The sequence below is a fragment of the Salvia splendens genome, chromosome 1 (genome assembly GCF_004379255.2).
Source record: "Salvia splendens isolate huo1 chromosome 1, SspV2, whole genome shotgun sequence".
NCBI classification, from domain to species: Eukaryota; Viridiplantae; Streptophyta; class Magnoliopsida; order Lamiales; family Lamiaceae; genus Salvia; species Salvia splendens.
In genome coordinates, this window is record NC_056032.1 from 13,200,281 (window position 1) to 13,222,842 (window position 22,562).

The following is a 22,562-nucleotide window of genomic DNA, read 5'->3' on the forward strand; positions in this document are numbered from 1 at the left end:
TAGTTAGTTTATAATTTGTCCAACTTATCATCATAATAAAAGAATAATTAAAGATTTAATACAATTCAATATCAATTCTTCCACCAATTGATCGTGATTTTAAAAAAAATTCTATTTTTCGATATACTCTATTTTTTTATTGTATTCTTTATAGAACATAGTATCAAATAATTCCATATTTCATCTTTACAAAATGACTAATTTGAGCTTCAAACAGTGAATAAATCAATATTTATTTTTTACAAAAAAAATTCAATATCTTTTTAGTTGTATTCTCCATTGTTACATGAGAAATCTTCGACAATAAAATCCAATTCGCTAATTTGATGACAAAGAGTGGTGGTTTTTTTCTATGTGTTTTTCATTTTTGTGAATAATAAAGATAATTGTGTCTGAAATAATTAATGGAAAGTTTTAATTTAAATTTTTTTGTACAAATTTGAAACATTGATGGAACTCTTTGTCTGTATAATGTAATTGGAAGTAACGGTGTTAGTAGGGACTTAACGAAATGTATTATTTTGGAACACTAAATAAACTTTTGTATGAAATATGTAAACTTAATACTTTTTGTACTAAATTGAAATAATGGTGAAACATTTTGTATGAAACATGTAATTACTTACCTTCCCTGATAAGTACTGCAATTACTATGATGCCCCTCATCCCACCCACTTTCCATGACTAAGGTCATCCGCAACGCTGTCTCTTATCCGTCTCTTAACCATCTCATCTCTTCACTATTCATGGGCCCCACTGTAGTTTTCATCCGATCTCTTAACTAAGAGACAACACCTGCAACCCCCCATCTCTTAATCATCTCATCCCTTAACTATTCATTCAATTTCATTTTTTATTTTTATTCTAACAAATTCAATTAATAATAACATACTTCATTAAATAAAATAAAATTACAACTTAAAATTCTAAAAAAATAAAAAACCACATTAATAAAATCCTAAAAAAATAAAAAATACATAATTTAAAATCTTCCGCTCACTCTCTCTAAATTCAAAATCTCAAAACTCAAATAAGCAGAAGAGAGAGTTGTCTAATGGCGATCATGAGCGTCTATTGGTTGCCAAATTTAGCCCAAATGTGCTCCATTAGATCCTCATGGAGTTTGGCGTGGGCGGTAGAATCACGTGTCCTTGCCCGAACAGACAACCGATCTTACATGGACGGATGCACTCCACTGCGAGGCGTACTACTTGCGGTAGAGCTTCCCGGGGTTTCAGGGTCGAACCAATTTCCCGCCTCAGGTCCTTCGTCAGCGACAATCATGTTGTGCAAGATTATGCACGTATACATGATGTCGACCATATTCTCCATAAACCACGTACGAGCCGGGGCTTTGATAATGTTGAAGCGAGCTTGGAGAACCCCGAACGCTCTCTCCACATCCTTGCGAGCAGCCTCTTGCTTCTGCTCAAAAATAGCCTGTTTTTCGTTCACCGGCATGTTGAACGTCTTCACGAAGGTTGGCCACTTCGGATAGATGTCATCGGCAAGATAGTACCCCAATTTATACTGCCAGTTGTTAGCGATGAAGTTGAGGGCCGGCGCTTTACCATTCAAAGTTTCGGTGAAGAGGTCGGATTGGTTGAGCACGTTGACGTCGTTTTTCGATCCGGGACCCCGAAATACGCATGCTAAATCCATAGCCGGTAGTCGGCAACGGCCTCGAGTATAACGGTGGGGTGGGTGCCTTTTGGATACAATAGGTTTTTTTCGGTATACCGTTACCATACCGCATACCGTTATTACGGTATGGTAACGGTATAAAAAATTATCTTACCGAATATACCGGAAATTCGGTACGGTATCGGTATGGAATTTTGACATACCGTAATTTCCGGTACGGTATGCGGTATGGCACGGTCGGTATGGTATACCGTACCGATCCACCCCTATCCCGGTTACGATGGATGTAAGTCCGGGATCGCCTTTGAGGCGCCGCGGCTTCCTCCTCCTCCCGACGTCGATCTTCTGCTAGCGATTCTTTCATTATTCGACGCATTTGCTCAAATGGATCCATGAATGGATTAAATTTGGGAGAAGAATAGTGTTTGAGTGAGAATAGAAATAAAAATTTGTTAGATTAATTTATGGGAATGATTTGATATTTATAGAATTGATCGAGGGCTTAAAAAAATTCAAAAAAAATAAAAAATTTGTAAAAAACAGCTATAAACGGCTAGTATAATTTTGGGAATTTTTTTTTCAAATTTTTTCTGATTAAAAAAAATAATAAAAAATACATTTTCAACGGAAATAAACGACACCCACTCGCAGGCCGGCGAGTGGGCGTCACGGACGAACCGCAGCTCGCCACGTCTCCAACGCGCGTGGCGAGACAGCTCGCCAAGTGTTTCTCCGCGACGAGTTACAGGACGGGATGGAGACGGGCTGGGAACGAGACGGAGCCTGCAACGCTGTCTCGTTGCTGTCTCGTCTCTCCGAGACGAGATAGGGACCGCAACGAGACGCGTTGCGGATGCCCTAAACTAGTTTACTTTCATAAGAGCGTCCACTATGGAGTGGATGCGGCGGACGCCGCGAAGGGGGGCGGTGGGGGGCGGTAGGCGCGGCTATTATAGTGGGAGGGGTGTCCGCCGCGAGGGTGGACGCGGCTGGTGGGGGGAGGGCGGCGGACGAGGCTTCGCCGCGAGTGGGGCGAGGACGCGGCGTAGGGTGTATAGGCGCGGCTATAGCTGCGGCTATTATAGTGGCGGATATCCGCCGCGGCTATAGCCGGATTTTTTGAATTTTTTTTTTTCGTTTTTTCCTCTATATAAATACCACTCTCCCTCCTCCCCCACTCCCATTTTCACAAAATCCATACACCCACTTTCGTTTTTTTCATTTTGTTGTTGTATTTTATTTTAATTATTCGTTGTATAATTTTACCGGTTTGCAATACAACGAATATTCGGCCCTAATTACCTTGTATTCTAGTTATTTACACTGCGATTATTTAAATTACACTTGATTGAAACTAAAAAATATTTAAAAATGAAAATTGATTATAAAATTTGAGGGCTATTGGAGTTGTCCACTATAGTGACGGAAATAGAATTTTGGGGCTATGGATAACAAAATTGAGGCTATAGACAAAAACTGGGGTGAGGCTATTGGGCATGTCTGCTGAACACCCTGAAAGACTCTCTCTCTCCCTTCCTCCTCTCTCTCTTTCTTCTTCAGCCACAATCAACTTTGTGATTTTTACCGGAGTACAACCCAACACACTGTTGTAACTATCAATAATCCATGCTCGTCTTCCTACATCTCTGGTACGGTTTGATTGCGGCATATTAATTTGGCATCAGATCTATTTTGGTTGATGTTCAACTATCTCACTCTCCGTCTTCCTCTATCTTCTCAATCCTTCACTATTTCATCTTGGCTGTAATTTCAATTTGTGAGTTTGGATTTCAATTTTGGGATTTTGTTGTTGGGAAGAGGCTCTTTGCATGTAAGTTAGGGTTTCAATTTTTGCCTGGTAGTGGTAGTGTTTGTGTTTGATTTTGGCTGCTTTCATGAATGTCTGGCGGTGCTTGACTTGCATCGGGGGCTGATGAAGTGTCTTGAGGTGGCACTGGAGATGGTGGTGATGGGGTTTTTTGCTGTGTAGATGCCGAGTAGGACCAGTAGGTGGAGGCGGCGAAGAAAAAAGGAGTCTGAGACAAGTCTGGTGTTGAGCCGTCGTGGGTGGAGAAGAAGAGAGCTACTAATCTGTTTCACTAATTTTTTTTATATTTCAATTATACTCCTATTTATTAATTTAGGATTTTAGTGTTAAGGAAATAATGAATTTTTCCTATTTTTGAAATTTATGAATGTCAGTAAATTATTTCTGGGAAATTATTTTTTCTATTTTTGCTGTATATATTGTTGGAAAGAAATCAAGCAATTAAATGAGAAGATTGGGGGAATCAAATCATCAAGCAAATAAGGGAGGAGAAGATTGCAAATTACCGAGATTATGCAAAATTCGGTATGATATTTTTTGATACCGTTATCATACCGTTATTACGGTATACCGAAAAAAAACCTATTGTGTCCAAAATATTTAAAATAACAATTCAAGTGTTCAACTATTTAAAAAAGCCCAAAATAATAAAACTTCATCACAATCAAATCTTGTTCATAGCATTCAAATTAATAAAACTTCAACATTCAAATCTAAAACAATTTATGAAGTCATGATCAACAACATTATCTTCATTTCTTGCCACCACGTTGTCTTCATTTCTCAAAATTCCACAAAAAATCGCTGAAGATGACCCTGCATTTGATAACCTTTATTAATAGTCGAGCATAATCACAATACACAAACAACCAAACCAAAAGAAATGTATGGAGTGTAACATCCATATATCAAAACACCTAATTATTGCAACGTAAACTTGCTCCTGCAGTTATAACTCAACGGTTAATTCATATTTTAATTACTTTGTATATTTGGAATATGACATTACACAAAGAATCATATACTAAATGGTGTGAGTTAATACAAATTCTTTCAAATGTGCTCTGTTGAAACATATTCCCGATATCGTATTTCCAATCTTCTTTTAGTGTTATGTGCTATTGTGTTTATTATATTTAATAGGATGAGTTGATAAAAAAATAATTCAGGTTAATTTTGAATTTGTTTGAATAAATTATCATTTGAATGTTTAATTTTATTGTATTAATTGATGTATTAAATTTTTTTTAATATAATATATATAAATGTAATATTAATATATATATAATAATCTATCGGTATACCGGTATACCACGGTATACCGAATATTCGGTATATACCGAAGATCGGTATATACCGAATATTCGGTATACCGTGGTATACCCAGGATTCGGTATACCGCGGTATAGAAAAATTGATACCGTTACCGTACCGAAACACTGCGGTACGGTATCATACCGTACCGGAAACTGCGGTATACCGAAAAATCGGTATTTTCGGTATTTTTTCGGTACGGTAAGTCCGGTATTACGGTATTTCGGTATAATTTCCCACCCCTAGAGGAGATTGCAAATTACCGAGATTATGCAAATTAGAATTAGGGCAAATCATTACCTTATTTGTATGGTTTCTTCTCCTATATAGTCCAATGTAAATCATAGTGTAAAATAAGTTGAATAAAAGAAAATCACAGCCTTTCAACATGGCATCAGAGCAAAGGCTCAGAAATATATCTCTCTCGACCTTAGGCAGAATAAGCCATGGCCGACGACGAAAAACCCACCAACGACGACAAACCCAAAATCTCAGACGATAACAAACTGAGAGTCAGCAAAAACGTGACTGTTGCTGTAAAACTCAATGGCACAAACTATTCAATCTGGTCACGATTGATGAAGATCCAAATTGGGAGTAGAAGGGTACTCCGCCACATCAACGGAAGCCCGCCACCACCCGAACCAGGGGCGGCCGACTACACGGAGTGGGGGGAGACAGATTTAATCGTCTTCTCATGGATACTAGACAACATCGAGACCGACATCGTAATTGATTTTGCTCATCACCAAACGGTAGAGGCTCTATGGAAGAGTATAGCTGTGACCTTCGAAGGGACATCCGATCCGTTCCTGCTGTTCGACCTAGAGGAAAAGGCAGAAAACGTCAAGCAAGGAGATCAAAGCCTCGAAACATATTGGCGGCACTTACACGGGACATGGATCGACGTGGACCGATGTCAAGAGAAACCGGTCACATGTTGTGACAAGGGAGTCAGCCAGTTCCGGAAATACATCGAGACCCGTCGGTTATTCAAGTTCCTAACTGGACTCAACCCGAGATACGATCAGATGAAGCGGGAGGTGCTCAAGGAGAGACCATGGCCCTCAGCCGAGGTCGCATACGGCTGGATAAAGAGAGAGACCGCCCGGCTTAAAATTATGCCGGCAATTTCCCCTGAACCCGCCGGCGCAACCAACCACAACACATCATCGGGCAGCATCGGACTAGGGTTCGCGGCTCGAAATCAGCAGCGGGGTGGACCACCGCCGCCTCGGACCAGCGCACCAAACCCCTCGAATCGCCGACCATTTAAACCGGACAAATCCAGACTGTGGTGCTCACATTGTGGGAAGCACAAACACACCAAAGAAACATGCTTCCTTCTCGTGGGATTCCCGGAGTGGTGGGACGAAAACCAGAAAGCCAAGGCGAAATTGGCGATTGGAGTAACAGAGAATGGGGGAGGACTGTTCTCAGCGACCGGAGCGGGCAACCATGAGGCCGCCAACGCCCACGGCCAACAAGAAAATAGGGGTGGCGCAATCGGCGAGGCGGCGACGGCGATCGCTGATTTCAGACGAGGAGGAGGCGGATTTGCAGTTGACGGCGGAGGTAAAGGGTTGGGGTCTAAAAGCCCTAACCCTATTTTAGTCCCTGCAAATAAATCCTCCAATTATGCTAAATCCCAATTTTTACCCCCATACTCTCGTTTATTGCATGAGACACCCCGTGATAAGTTAGTTGTGCAATTGAGTTCCCCAGGTCTTAAAAATGCGAAAAGTAACCACTCAGCTTCAGAAAAATCATTTATTGACCAAAATTATTCTGCACCTCTTGAAAACACCCATATTGCGTGCATGACAAAAAAATTAGAGGGTAACACTAGTAGTGAGTGGATATTTGATTGTGGAGCTACAGATACTATGACATATGAAAAGAGGGATTTTACTACCTTTAGTGATGCAACGAAAAGTCAAATTCAAACTGCTGACGGGAGTTGACATCTGTAGATGGGAGTGGGACTATTGAAATATCCCCGAGTCTGAAACTTAAGAATTGTCTCTATGTGCCCAAACTGTCTCACAAACTAATGTCTATTAGTCATGTGACGAATGAGTTGAATTGTACCTTATTGATGCATCCAAATTTCTGTGTTTTACAGGATATCAGGACGAGGAGGATAATTGGGCGTGACACTGAGCGTCAGGGACTCTATTATGTGGATGAGATAGCTCACCAAGGGGGCGCCGCGATGCTTGCTCACGGATCTGCCGATAGAGAAGCTTGGTTGTGGCACCGTCGTATGGGTCATCCTTCCGCGGGTTATTTCAAATTACTTTTTCCAAAATTTTCGCATTTTAAAGACGTTTCTTGTGAGTCATGTGTTTTGGCTAAGAATCATAGACAATCCTTTAAATCCAGTAATACACGTGTTAAAGATATTTTTTCCATTGTTCATGCTGATGTGTGGGGCCCTGCGCCCATTACTGGAGATCATGGTTTTAAATATTTTCTTCTATTTGTTGATGATTGCACTAGAATGACGTGGGTATACTTTTTAAGGCATAAATCCGAAGTTTTCGAAAAATTTACAACCTTTTTCAAAATGATTCAGACACAGTTTCATAAAACAATCTCGGTTCTTAGATCAGATAATGGGAGGGAATTTGTTAATAAAGACATGGAAGATTTTTTCAAGGAGAATGGGTTAATTCACCAAACTTCCTGCCCATATACACCAGAACAAAATGAGGTAGCCGAGAGGAAAAATAGGATCCTTCTTGAAATAACTCGAGTCTTGTTTTTTGATTCAAACGTCCCAAAATTCCTTTGGCCTGAAGCAGTGGCTACTTCGGTGTACCTAGTTAATCGTCTTCCCACGAAAATTCTTGAAATGGCCACACCTCTTCAAGTTATTTCAAAACTAGCAAAAGTGCCTGACCCACTCACCCTTCCACTAAAAATTTTTGGATGTTCTGTCTATGTGCATATTCCAAAACATGAACGTACTAAATTCTCTGCCTGCGCCGTAAAATGTGTTTTCTTGGGATATGGGATTAATCAAAAGGGGTATAGATGTTATGATCCGTCCTCTAGGAAAATAATCACTACAATGAATTGTAATTTCCTTGAGTGCGAATACTTCTATCAAACCCAACTTAGCGGTCAGGGGGAGAGTAGGGATACCCTAAGGGATATGAGTGGACCTCCAAGTTGGTTGGTGCCTCAATCAAGCAACTCCGACGCGGAACTAACAGAACAAGCTAGTGCCACCGCCGAGCACGTCACATCCACGGTGGATCCCCCTCAACCGGCCATGCCTCAGACGAATCCTCCTCCAGTGATATCCGAGGTAAACTCTGAAACTACTCCTGACCTTGCTGAGACAGATGAAGTCACGGCTATTGACGGGGACACTGGCAGATACATTCTTCCCCCACGGAGCACTCGAGGGGTTCCACCTAAAAGATATAGCCCAGAAAAGATTGGGGGCAAAAGTAGATACTCGATGGCAAACCTAGCTAAAGCCAATCTTGCAGAAATGGCTAAAGCATTCACAACAGCCCTATATGAAGAAGAAGAGATCCCTCAAACAGCTGAAGAAGCAATGCAAATACCTCATTGGAGAAAGGCAATGATGGTGGAAATGAAGGCGCTGATGAAAAGCAAAACATGGGAAGTATGTACCAGACCAGAAGACGTGAGAGCTGTGGGGTGCAGATGGGTCTTCACCATCAAGAGGAGACCGAATGAGACAATTGAGCGATATAAGGCCAGACTAGTAGCGAAGGGGTACACTCAAACCTATGGGGTTGATTATGCCGAGACGTTCTCTCCAGTTGCCAAGATGAACACAATCAGGGTCCTCTTCTCTATTGCGGCAAACAAGGATTGGCCTCTACACCAATTCGATGTCACTAATGCCTTCTTACATGGTGAACTCTTAAAACCAATCTATATGGAGGCTCCACCAGGTTTCGCTGCGCAGTTTGAAGGTGGAAGAGTATGCAAACTCAAGAAGACGTTATATGGCTTGAAGCAGTCGCCACGTGCTTGGTTTGGGAGGTTTACCGAGGTGATGAAGAAGTACGGGTACAAACAGAGTAACTCAGATCACACTCTGTTTTTGAAGAAAAGGGAAGGAAAGATCACATGTCTTATCATCTATGTGGATGATATGATCCTCACTGGTGATGATGAAGAGGAAATCAAACGGTTGAGACAGAATCTTTTCTCAGAATTCGAGATGAAGGATCTTGGAATGCTGAAGTATTTTTTGGGGATAGAAGTGCTAAGGTCTCGACAGGGAATATTCATCAATCAGAGGAAGTATGTCCTTGACTTGTTAGCGGAGACCGGAATGTTGGACTGCAAGCCGGCAGACACCCCTATGGTCCAGAACCATGGTTTGCAGATAGTAGAAGGAGCAGAACCCATTCATCGTACAAGGTATCAACGCTTAGTCGGAAAGCTAATTTACCTCTCCCACACCAGACCCGACATAGCATACGCAGTCGGAGTAGTGAGTCAGTTCATGCATAAGCCTCAGGCAGCCCATTGGGAGGCGGCAATACGAATCGTCCGGTACTTAGAGGGAACACCAGGACATGGAGTAATGTTCAAGAAACATAGACATATGGACATATATGGGTACACAGATGCAGATTGGGCAGGAAATCCAAATGATCGAAAGTCGATTGCGGGGTACTTTACATTTGTTGGAGGCAACCTGGTTACTTGGGGAAGCAAGAAACAAAAGGTGGTAGCATTGTCAAGTGCAGAAGCGGAATTTCGGGGAATTAAAAGTGGATTGACGGAGATCCTGTGGCTAAAACGGTTAATGACCGAGTTGGAGTTGATGCCCTTAGGACCTTGCAAGCTGCTCTGCGATAATAAGGCAGCCATCAGTATATCCGAAAACCCAGTACAGCATGATCGGACGAAACATGTTGAGGTAGATCGACACTTTATCAAAGACAACATAGAAGCAAAGGTCGTGGAACTACCATTTGTCAGATCCGAAGACCAACTGGTAGATATTCTGACCAAGGCAGTGGACTCAAGAAGCTTTCATGGAGTATTGGGCAAGTTAAGTGTGGACGATCCCCTTACTTAACTTGAGGGGGGAGTGTTGGAAAGAAATCAAGCAATTAAATGAGAAGATTGGGGGAATCAAATCATCAAGCAAATAAGGGAGGAGATTGCAAATTACCGAGATTATGCAAATTAGAATTAGGGCAAATCATTACCTTATTTGTATGGTTTCTTCTCCTATATAGTCCAATGTAAATCATAGTGTAAAGTAAGTTGAATAAAAGAAAATCACAGCCTTTCAACATATATAATCTAAATTCATTTATAAAAATGCATGTCAGGTTGGTTAGTATGTAAAAATATTATGTAGTGGAAAAATAATTAATTGTGGTTTTTATTTATTTTTATTTTAGCATTTGGTGTTAAGGATATAAAAATCTTTTTACATGTTGATCTCGATTATTTAGAACTCAGTTCAGAATCCGATATGTATATAGAAATATTAAATTTCGCATGAGCTACTATTAGAACCGGAGAAATATATTTATAACCTAATTGTTCCGATCAAAATATATTTATAACCCAATAGTTAACACTAGAAAGTCGAGACAAGGGTCCACATATTACGAAGATTTTACCAGACATGTAAAAATAATAAATTCTAAATTGATAATTCAAATTAGAGGAGAGAAGGAAATTACAATTACGAAATTTAAATAATCAATAATAAACACTAAAACACACAAACAAAAAGTCGTCTCCCTCCAGTGTGCGACGGCTTTTCCAGTTTCTCTCTCTAGATCGCACCTCACAACACAGTCTCCATTTCTTCCTCGACGGCGGAATATCACCGGAAAGCTGTGAATTTTGATAATTCACCCTGGAAATTTGATTGAGATCTGCGAATTTGAAAACACGTTGGATCTGGAGAATTGCTGGATCTGAGAGATGGCGCTTTCCGGCATGAGAGGGTTGTCGGTTTTCATCAGCGACATCCGGAATTGTCAGAATAAAGAGCAGGAGCGCCTTCGTGTTGATAAGGAGCTCGGGAACATCCGAACTCGCTTTAAGCACGAAAAGGCAAGTTTTTACGTTTGTGTGTAATTGCTGTTTCAGTTTCAAGTCTTTCGGCATTTCACCAACTTCTTCATATGATATCAAATTGTGGCGTTCCACGAGCTGGAATTCAGGATTTCTTTTGTCGTCAATGTAGCTTGAACTCAATCGGAGTCTCGTTATTGTGCTCTGGAGTGAGAAGGTGTGTTTAGGGGCTTATAGGCTGGATTTGGGGGTTTACGAGCTGTGCACTCAGTGAAGGATAGTTACGCCTGAGTCCATGGGGGTAGAGTGTATCTTTTTGGTGATTAAATTACATGTTCAAGGAATTAGCTATAAGACATTGAAAATGTTTGCTGCTTTTCTTACTCCTGACTCGAGAGGGGCAGCGTGGTTTCTAAAGCCTAGCTTGTATTGCTCACTAAAGCAGACATGTCGTGAAGATAGTTTTTGCATTCCTAGTTCATGGAAATGCCTCAAAATGGTTCTGATTGTCTTCTGCTGAGTTGGAAAATTCAATCAAGCTGAACAATATTCATTGATACAATTTTAATGTGAACCACAATGATTACAGGTTTACTAAATCATCAACGTTTTGTTTTATTCCATAAGATCTGTTGCTCTGATGCAAACCGGTATGCTTCAACTCCTGTTAAAAACTGATAATGATCTAAGAGACAACAGGAAAAATGGGAAATAGATTTAGATTTATTGGATAGCTTGCATTTGGAATAAGAGGCATTCATATTTTGTGTGTGTGAGTTGCCCTAGTGGTAGAGTCGAGAGTTGTTAATGCCCGAGGCCAAAGGTATGGGTTGGAGCCCACCATGACACGGCCTTTATTCTTTCCTTTTGTCTATAGAAAAGAGGTATTCATAAATTTGTTCAACATCTTGCTGATTGTATTGTAGTTGTAAGAATAGGCATGTTTAAGTAAGTGTATTTGTTCTCATTGTACGCCTCTGATGCATTGCACCATAAATTTCATTGTTTCCAGTGTTGACATGTAGAATGGGACTCATCTTTATTCTTGTCCGATTAATAAGTTCTTTTAAAGGGGTTTCAACCTGGAATAGCATTATATCACATGTGAAATTATATGAATTTGATCAATGACAAGGTCTCTTTTGGCTCTTGTCTCCTCCCATCTTGGTTCTTTTCAAAATGTGATAATTTGCTAGGGGTTTTCAGCCATTGAAAGCGAGGAGGATTTCAGATCTGGGATTGTTCCTATTAATAAACCCCTCTAAGTGGAACAAATACTTAACTTGATTTTGCACATTAGCAGTACTACAAACTGACTTGTTCATGGTTGTTTGATCTCATTGATATTAGTCATTTTAGCTTATGTTTAACACTTTCAGTAGATGTATGCTTGCATACAGTAGAAACATATGAATTGATATTCAATCTCATTTATTTTTCCTACTGAGGAAGTTATTTATGTGAATTCATATCTCTATACGTCAATGTCCACCATTTTTCATGCTACCTTAGTAAGTTGGTGCTCAGAAGTGATTCAAACCTTACATATTTGTTAGTTCTTGGGAGCTTGTAATAGTTTTGCTTATCATTTTATTTTGTATTTGTGACCGAACAGGGTTTATCACATTATGAGAAGAAGAAATATGTCTGGAAAATGCTTTACATTTATATGCTAGGGTATGATGTTGATTTTGGCCACATGGAAGCTGTTTCTTTAATATCTGCGCCAAAGTATCCTGAGAAACAGGTATTGGTTGCAGAAAACTCAAAAAAATGATTAGGGATATTGTTCATCACTTGCCAAGTGTCTTTACACATTCTGAATTGCTGCAGGTTGGCTACATCGTGACGTCATGTCTTCTAAATGAGAACCATGATTTCCTGAGATTAGCAATTAATACTGTCCGCAATGACATTATTGGCCGCAATGAGACTTTTCAGTGTCTTGCCTTGACATTGGTATGTTGTCAAAGTCTCTTTTCCGTGATAACTCTTTATAAATAGTTGACCCTACCATATAGGTTGACATAATAATTTTACTGTTCTGCCTCAAAAGTTCTTTATGTTTCCCTCATGTATTTTCCTCACTAACTTCTGCTTATACCATCTGGATTCTGATCATAACTGTTAAGGTTGGGAACATTGGTGGGAGAGAATTTGCTGAGTCTCTGGCTCCTGATGTTCAAAAATTACTTGTAAGTGTACTCTTCTAAAGGTATTATGTTCGGTGACCTAATAAATGTTGCTGAAAGTTCCTATATATTTAGATATCTAGCAGTTGCAGACCGCTTGTTAGGAAGAAGGCGGCACTATGTCTGCTGCGCCTCTTTCGAAAAAATCCTGACGTGGTTAATGTGGATGGCTGGTAAAGCATCTACTGTCAATCTCTGTTAGCCTTGTTGATCAGTAGAAAGAATCTAATAGCAGTTCAATTCCTCATAATTGACAGGTCGGACCGGATGGCACAGCTATTAGATGAACGTGATTTAGGAGTATTGACTTCTTCTATGAGCCTCTTAGTCGCTTTAGTGTCTAACAACCATGAGGCGTACTGGAGTTGTCTACCAAAGTGTGTTAAAACCCTGGAAAGACTTGCTAGAAATCAGGATATTCCACAAGAATACACTTATTATGGTATTCCTTCGCCTTGGCTTCAGGTTTGTGCTTCTTCACTTGAGACTATTTCCTTAGAAAAATGTGACTGATAAATTTAGGATATCATAATCTTTTCTTGGTTGGATTTTATTTATCAGATTTAGATATTCTCTGAATTTCTAGTTTCAAGTAGGAGCAATATGAACCTCTTCATTAACCATTTGCTTCTGGTCATTCTTGCACTGCAGGTTAAGACGATGAGGGCTCTCCAATATTTTCCAACTGTTGAAGATCCAAATACAAGAAGATCATTGTTTGAGGTCTGATATTCTTTTTTGATCTATGGGCTGTTCTGGTGTGGTTTGGTTTTGTTTCATACATCAATTGTTGTCAGCATCTCCATCCAGTTTATGTAGTTGTATTAATTTCCGTCGATGTATATTGGTGTTTATGTCAAAATTGAATATGTCTAGAGGGATTATTCGACCTTTTAGAAATTTGAATTAAAGTTTGAAAACAAGGATAGGTTTGATCGGTTGTATTTTTATTTAAGCGGTGGGACCCATTGTAAAGCAGATTTAGGTTTGCCGTTGATAATATAAGATTGATAGAAGAATAAAACAATAGTACAGTAGAAAGTTGAAATGAGGATTTGAAAATTCGAACAAATAAACCCTATGATTTTTATTTTCAAATGATACTGCTTATATAATTGTGTATTATTGAAAGTTTGTGGTATGTTATGATCTTTCTTATTGGCTATTATCAGGTTCTGCAAAGGATACTAATGGGAACTGATGTTGTGAAAAATGTCAACAAGAATAATGCATCACATGCTGTTCTTTTTGAAGCTCTTGCTCTCGTAAGTAATCTCTGTTAAATCTTTTTAGTGTTGAATCAGCAGTCTTCAATATGTTTGTTACTTACTCTTCTGTATCGTGTTTGCTGGAGCTTATACTCATTTACCTTTAAAATCTTTATCTGTATTGGTAGTTATACTGTTATTATGAGTCATGACATGCAATTCATGCCTTGGCTCCATGGAGTTCATAAAGCTGTGATTCCTGTCTCCAGGGGTGCCTAAACCTCGAAGAACTGTACTTTTATATTTCATATTGAAATATTGAATTACTGAAGAGGCTCTCTGAACACCTAAAATGATGTCTTATCAGTTTATTTTGTTTTAAAATGTGTTCTATGAACTGTCAATGATTCTTGGACCTAAACTTCTTTATATGCAGGTCATGCATCTTGATGCTGAGAAAGAAATGATGTCTCAGTGTGTTGCACTGCTTGGGAAATTTATTGCTGTTCGTGAACCTAATATAAGATACCTTGGCTTGGTTAGATCTTTGCTCACCATGTTGTTCCCTGTTTTTTGTCTCTTCAACATGAGATTGGTTATTCTTTTCTTTAAGGCTAAATCTTCTTCTTACGACTGTACATAATTGCTGGTCCTGATTGCAAAGATTTCTGGTTGCTTAATGCAGGAGAACATGACTCGGATGTTGATGGTCACAGATGTGCAGGATATTATTAAAAGACATCAAGCTCAGATCATTACTTCACTGAAGGATCCTGATATCAGGTTGATTATTGCTATTTGTATGGTTGTTGAAAACTTAATTAAATACTCAGCATTATAATTATAAACACATAGATTTGCTTTCACCTATATAAGATGCATGTGTCATAAGCATGATGGCATCTTTCTTTAGCAATTATAAATTTACAAATGCTAGAGAACTAAAAAATTGTTGAATTAGTATTTTTTTTCTTGCAAGTATTATATCAGCTTTGATACACACACATATCTAACCATGCTTTAATTTAACAGTATCAGGAGACGCGCCCTTGATTTGCTGTATGGCATGTGTGATGTTTCAAATGCAAAGGACATAGTTGAAGAATTATTACAGGTGCAAATGACTTACAAGCTTGTAGTGAATCCACTAAAAAAATCTTTATTGGTTGCTGGAACAAACAAGGAAAGTAATATATGCTTCGCCATCGTCTTGTTTCAGTATCTTAGCACAGCAGACTTTGCAATGCGGGAAGAGTTGTCACTTAAAGCTGCAATTCTTGCAGAGAAGTTTGCCCCAGACTTGTCATGGTATGAAATCGATACATAAAAGGCCATTCATTTATACTTGAGAACAAATTGCACTTCGGCTAGTGTACAGACAAATAAGCACGCACATGAGACATTTACTAAATTCTTATTCCCTAGAATCTATATGAGTGATAATTTTCCTTCTGCCCTTGCTGATTGAGAATAGATCAAGTTAAGCTAAAAGCGAGACTAAGTACTCAAGTTTATTCTTTTTTAATCACTTACACCACATTTGAATTTTATTTCAGCTCCATGTACAGTTCTGAAATATTTTGTTGTGAAATTATAAAACCTATCCCCAAATTCCTTAAGAAACAAGCAAAAGCTGGTTAACAACTGTGCATATAAAACATCTGGGAGCGTGTATGATTTGGCTATGTTTATTTAGGAGTACAATCATACACAAGCCAGTATAACTTGATTGACTTTTGTGGTTCAAATAAAATACCAGTACATTTCAGTGTTCTATTCTCCATGCATCAGGTATGTGGATGTGATTCTTCAGCTGATAGACAAGGCAGGTGATTTCGTAAGTGATGACATTTGGTTCCGCGTGGTGCAGTTCGTTACAAATAATGAGGATTTACAGGTAACTGACACAGCTTGGAGTGATGTTTCTGTAACTGCCAGTTGCTGTAATCTGATCATTGATAAATGAACTTTCACATAACTTGGTTGTATATTCTTGCCTCTATCTTGTCAGCCGTATGCAGCTATGAAAGCTAGAGAGTACCTTGACAAGCCTGCCATTCATGAGACGATGGTGAAGGTGTGAGACTCACCTCATTGATGTAATTTTTTACTACGGAGTATTATTTTTAAATAAAAGCATGCGAGAGACAAGATTTATATTGACTTGCATAACGGAATGTTTAAAGATTCCTATACAAGTTCTTTATACATCTAATATTGCCATAAAATAAACTAGTTGTATATCTGCTCCCATCATATAATTCTTCAGTTGTTTACAATAATGTCATTACAAATTTACGATGCACCAATTAGGTGTTGTTGGATAGGCTGATCCCAAATTGCCAATCAGTCAAAAAAAGATCGGTTAAATCAAAATGTAATTGGTTAATAGAAGTCTAGTATGTTTTGGTTTTTTTGATTCATGCATGTCTAGAATCTCTAGTGAGCCAAATTTCGTTGTAACACTTCATTTAAACGATTTTATGATATCATAGGTCAGTGCATATATCCTTGGAGAATATAGTCATCTTCTAGGCAGACGTCCAGGATGGAGTCCGAGGGAAATTTTCAACATTATACATGAGAAACTTCCCACTGTTTCGTAAGGGCCTACCCTTATCTACCTTTTTATATGTCCTAACTTCTGTATTATGTCTAACTAAACCATATACGGCCAGGACACCAACAATTTCTATCCTTCTTTCCACGTATGCAAAGATTTTAATGCACACTCAACCACCTGACGAGGAGCTACAGAAGCAAATCTGGGCAATTTTCAGAAAGTAATTACATGAAACAACTATTCTTTATCTAGTTAGTTTTTGTTTCATGTTTTTATGTTCTGGTTTTCTGTTGAGGTTGAAGATTGCATGTTCCAGGTACGAGAGTTGTATTGATGCTGAAATACAGCAACGGGCAGTTGAATATCTAGCTTTGAGCATGAAAGGTGCAGCTCTAATGGATATACTTGCTGAAATGCCAAAGTTCCCTGAAAGACAGGTTGGAATTTGGATATTGACTTGGTATTAGTTATTTATTTATTATGTCGCATGATCATTTGCTTATGTAACATATCTTTATTTACTAACGTTTCTGACGGTGACAATCTTTGGTTATAGTCATCATTGATAAGAAAAGCTGAAGATTCTGAGGCTGATACAGCTGAGCAAAGTGCAATTAAATTGCGGGCACAGCAGCAGACCTCTAATGCATTGGTACTTACTGATCAACGCCCTGCGAATGGGACACAACCTGCACCCCAGCTTGGTCTTGTGAAGGTTCCTACCATGACTAGCACGGTGAGATATCCTCCCCTAGATTCTCACTGCACATCACCTTTCTTGAAGATCTCAAATGTTAAGTTTTGAATATGTATCCAATAAGCAATTATGTGGGCAGGATGAAAGCACCTCTGGACAAGGACTAGCACATGAAAATGGGATTGTTGCGGTAGTGGATCCTCAACCTCCTAGTGGACCATCTCCCGACCTCCTTGGAGATCTTTTAGGGCCACTGGCTATTGAAGGCCCACCAGGTACTGCTCCTCAATCTGATCCAAGTGTAGCTTCCGGTTTGGAAGGTGGTCCAAATCAAGATGCTTTAGCCCTTGCACCTGTTGAAGACCAGACTAGTACAGTTCAGGTATCATCTTCTTCTTCTGTATAGATGCTCGTTTCATATTGTATATGCATAATGTAAGAATCTCGTTTGATATTTGTACGTACTTTGTTCCGTTTTATCTTGTAGCTGTAGGTCAATGTTGCTGCAAAAGAACTTTACCGTTACCTACTTCTCTGTGCAGCTTATACTTTGTTCTTACTTTTCCCTTGATGCTTGCAGCCAATTGGTGATATCGGCGAAAAATTCCGTGCATTATGCCTGAAGGATAGTGGTGTTCTGTATGAGGATGTCAATATCCAGGTGCACTTTCATTTCCCTATTCAGTGTCACAGGGCATATTCATCAGTATCTAGTTATATAAGGTTAAAAATTTTGTTTCCTGATTACATAGTTACTTCAACCTTTGTTGTGTTGCAGATTGGCATAAAAGCTGATTGGCGGGGTCATCATGGTCGAGTTATTCTCTTCCTGGGAAATAAGAATACTTCTCCATTAGTGTCAGTACAAGCCTTGATATTGCCCCCATCACATCTAAGGACAGAACTCTCACTAGTACCGGAGACAATCCCCCCAAGAGCGCAGGTAGAATCACTAAAATTTCTTTTACCGAAATTTGCTCTGGTTCTGTATTGGTTACAAGGGTGAAAAGTAAATACATTTTCCCCCGTCAGGTTCAATGTCCACTTGAAGTAGTCAACCTCCAACCAAGCAGAGATTCAGCCGTGCTGGACTTCTCTTACAAGTTTGGAACCAATGTGGTACTATCTCAAAACTAAGCATATGACGAAAGACAAATCGAGGCCAATAGTGATAACTGTTTTGTCTCATCAACCTTAACACATGCATGAACAGGTCAATGTAAAACTTCGCCTTCCTGCTGTCTTGAACAAGTTTCTTCAGCCAATTTTGGTTTCCCCTGAAGAATTTTTCCCACAATGGAGATCCCTCACAGGACCTCCACTGAAGCTGCAAGAAGTTGTATGTGCCTTTTGAATGAAGTTAATCCTTTCCTTATTACTCCTATGTTAAATCTACTTGTGCCCATACCTTCTTTCGGTTCACTCACCAGGTTAGAGGTGTAAGACCAATGCTGCTTGCAGAAATGGCGAACTTATTTAGCAGTTTGCACCTGACAGTTTGCCCTGGCCTTGTAGGTGCTTCATTTTAATAAGTTCCCCTTTTTGCTTTTTGCCTCTTATATTGAACAGTACTTCATTTTTTATTTTTCATCCAGGATCCCAATGCTAATAATTTAGTTGTGAGCACAACATTCTACTCAGAAAGCACTCGAGCAATGCTATGCTTGGTATGCTTTTAGTACTTCATTTACAATGCTGCGCTGCTTTCTAAATATTAGCATGCATATTTCATTGAAATAGAAAATTTATGTTCCAGGTCTTTCAGCTGATATCGAAGAGTTAACCCTAAATCTGTTATAATTTTTTAATGACTGACATCATATTTATTCCTATATTTTCGGGGTATTATCATCAGATAAGAATAGAAACAGATCCAGCAGACAGAACACAGCTGCGTATGAGCGTTGCATCAGGAGATCCAACACTGACATTCGAGTATGCATATCTACCTTTTAAGTTCATTGCACCCCACTACCACTTGAGATTATCTGGTGATTAATATTGAGTTTCATCATATTTTCAGATTGAAGGAGTTCGTTAAGGAACAATTAATCAGCATCCCTGTTCCTTCCGGACCACCTGCACCTATGCCGCCTCAAGCACAGCCGATAACTCCACCCACTCCATCCTCAGATCCTGGAGCTATTCTTGCTGGTTTGCTTTGAGTGGGGTATCATTCATACACAATGTTATCTACAACCGTGTAACCAATGTCCATACAACACAGTTGCCACGTTATCGCCTCCTCGCCAGTTGGGATGATTTGAATGATATAATGCAAGGGCTGGCGGAGTCAAGGATGAATCTGTACGTAAACGGTGGAGCTTTAGAGTTGGAATACGGCGGAGGCTTTTAAGTTTTAATATTATTTTGCACAACTAGATTTGTGCTTTTAGCGAGGTTTTCCTCATTTTCGGCGAGGTGTGAGGGGGGTTCTATATTCTTGTTTCTTTCATTTTTTTTTTTGTGTTGTCTTTTCACGATCCCCTTATTTTGTAGTCAGGTTTTACTCCATTGATCTCTGTAATTCGAATTAGATACTTAAGGGAACTGCTTGAGGTTTAACATTTAAATATTTTTGTTTGTCTATGGATGTGTAGAATTGGTGATGAATGGTGCTGCTAAATGGATTTTTTTGTGTTGTGTTTTCTTCTAAATTAAATTCCATTGAAAATCAATGTTCAAGATATTGAAGGTACTGATTTTTTTTTTATGTTGGGTTTATGCTCTTATCACGGTTTGACGGAAACGAAATGAAAAGCAACAAAATTTCTCTATCCCTCACCAACTAACTTCGACGAAATAATCTTGAATTGCGACACAGTCAGTGCAATGAAGTCTTAACTTTTACTTGAATTGCAACTGACTTCGACAAAATTTCTCTATCCCATTTCCGTTTAAAGACTTAACTTTTACTTGAATTGCAACACAAAGTCAGTGCAATGAAGTCTCTCCCACTCTTCTCAATCTCCGATTGATACAGATGTGGTAAAACAAAATCCGCAATGCCCTGGATTTAATCATCATTTGGGACCCAAAGCAGCCCAATAATCCTCTTCACAATTGTGTAGTCGGATACAATTTGGAAGAAAATAAGAGGAAAGAAAAAGATAAGAGAGAAGAAGAGGGATAAAAATTGCCTCCAGTGTGAATAGAAAAGAATAAAAAGGGTATAAATGATTAAAAATAGTGAAAAAATACCTGAAACAATATTCATACGTACATCCTTGTGAAGATATATTTTAAACATAGGTATTTGTGACGTTCAAATGTGCAAATGTTGGTATCAATTTTGTAGTTCAGTGTCTTTTTAATATGCTAAACATCTTGACATTTTCGACCCATGTTTTCCAATCGAGTTGATGATAGCTGTCATCGACGTTTGTTAGCAGACAGTTAAAGTGATATTTATGACTACATTGATGTTATGATGCAATACATTTGGCGGTGTAATGCACATATTTTGGTATATCGTAAGTGAATAATGTATACAGTATACTAAAATGTAAAGTTTGTGTACAAAAGATAGTGAACATCATGTTATAACTTTTTCAAAATTTTAAATCTAAAATTTATTTTAATGGTTTTAGAGCATCCGCAGCGGTGCTCGTTGGCAAGGACGACGTCCGTGCCGCTGGTGCGGCTGACCCCTGCTCGCCGCTGTGCTCTTGCCGCTGGCACGGCGCTGCTCGATACATCGAGCACGTCCGTGCCGCTGAGCAGTTGACGTGGCGGCGCATGATTGGCCAACGGCAATGCCGTTGGCAATTTCATTTTTTTTTTGAAAAAATCGGATTTAATTTAAAAAATTCAAATTAAAGAAAAAAAAATATTTTTCCACTTCCCAATAAATTATATCCGTTTTCTCCCTACTTTTAATTTATTTTTCAATTTTTTTCCCCAAAATTTACATTTTCATCTATAAATACCTCCACTTCCACACCACATTACACAATTCTCATCTAAATTCTCTCATCTTCTCTTATCAATTCTCAATCTTTCACTCTTACTTACAAAAAAAATGTCCGGCCGGCGATCACCCCTCCGACTCCCGCGGTTGGAACCACGAATGGTTCGACTCACAACCATTTCCTAATCCAGAAACGCAATTTTCGGCCCCTCCTCAAACCCAAGGTTCTCAAGTTCCTGGTGGCTACCGGCCTTACCCGGTGGACGGCCAAGATGCCCCCGATGGGCGATACGGGTGGGCACCCGAACCCAGAACGGGAGGGGGCGGCGGCGGCTCTCAAACTCCTCCTCTTCCTATTCCTACTCCTACTCCTCGTGGTGTCCGCACCCCGTACATTCCGGCGGAGATGGATCAATTATTCAAAGCCTATTTGATTATCTCCGAAGATCCGGAGATAGGCACGAACCAAAACGGGGATAGGTTTTGGTGGCGCGTCTCTCGCCGGTACAATGAAAACCGCCCGGCTGGAACCATCGAGCGCAATGAGAGTATGGTGTGCAATGTCATATTCAGAGCAAACAAAGAAATCCAAAAGTTCCAGGGGTATTACCTCCAAGAAGAGCGGTCGGCGGGGAACGGTAGGAGCCAGCTCGACATCATCAGTGTCGCCTTGGCGACCTACCAATCCATAAATTATAAACCGTTCAAGTACCTCAGCGCTTGGCAGGAGGTGCGTGTGCATCCGAAGTATAGGGGAGGCGTATCATCCTCCTCCAGCAAACGGTCGAGGTCGGTATCCATATCTGACGTCGGCGAGGATGAGGTGGCTAGCCAGCTCGCCGGAGCTAATTTGGGCAGCCCCGACGCCGGCCCGAGCAGTTCCCAACGCCGGCCGCAAGGAAGGAAGAAGGCGACGACCAACTGCCGCCACGCCGCGACTCCATCCGCCCCCGCTCCCTTTGTGCCATCTCAACCCCCCACCAACTCGTTGTGGACCATTTTGACCCAACTCAATTTGGCCGATTGGTCAAATATGACCCCTGAGCAACTTGATTCACATTAGGCAATGATACGGGGTCTCCGAAGAACATTGAGGATAGGGCCAGAGGAATAGTCTTCCACGGGGGTATTTTTAGCCTTTAATTATGTATTTTTTATTTTTTAGGA

General features: G+C 39.7%; 1 protein-coding gene and 1 long non-coding RNA gene across 2 annotated transcripts; both read left to right on the top strand.

Moving 5' to 3' along the window:
* The first annotated feature begins 2,987 nt into the window (after positions 1 to 2,987).
* LOC121804161 lies at positions 2,988 to 3,832 on the top strand. Its single transcript, XR_006051116.1, has 2 exons — positions 2,988 to 3,293; positions 3,635 to 3,832. It is a non-coding gene; the product is annotated as an uncharacterized LOC121804161 (long non-coding RNA).
* Positions 3,833 to 10,538: 6,706 nt separating this feature from the next.
* Positions 10,539 to 20,142, top strand: LOC121743098 (AP-2 complex subunit alpha-1-like). The gene is made up of 27 exons (XM_042136289.1): positions 10,539 to 10,864; positions 12,441 to 12,572; positions 12,659 to 12,784; positions 12,958 to 13,020; positions 13,093 to 13,190; positions 13,275 to 13,482; positions 13,669 to 13,740; positions 14,190 to 14,282; positions 14,662 to 14,763; positions 14,911 to 15,008; positions 15,258 to 15,339; positions 15,445 to 15,533; positions 16,017 to 16,122; positions 16,237 to 16,302; positions 16,721 to 16,827; positions 16,904 to 17,008; positions 17,105 to 17,225; positions 17,345 to 17,524; positions 17,625 to 17,867; positions 18,066 to 18,146; positions 18,264 to 18,428; positions 18,518 to 18,604; positions 18,699 to 18,824; positions 18,916 to 18,996; positions 19,081 to 19,152; positions 19,341 to 19,420; positions 19,509 to 20,142. The coding sequence occupies exons 1-27, from the start codon at positions 10,733 to 10,735 to the stop codon at positions 19,648 to 19,650; spliced, it is 3,057 nt and encodes a 1,018-aa protein (XP_041992223.1). The 5' UTR covers positions 10,539 to 10,732; the 3' UTR covers positions 19,651 to 20,142.
* Positions 20,143 to 22,562: the final 2,420 nt, after the last annotated feature.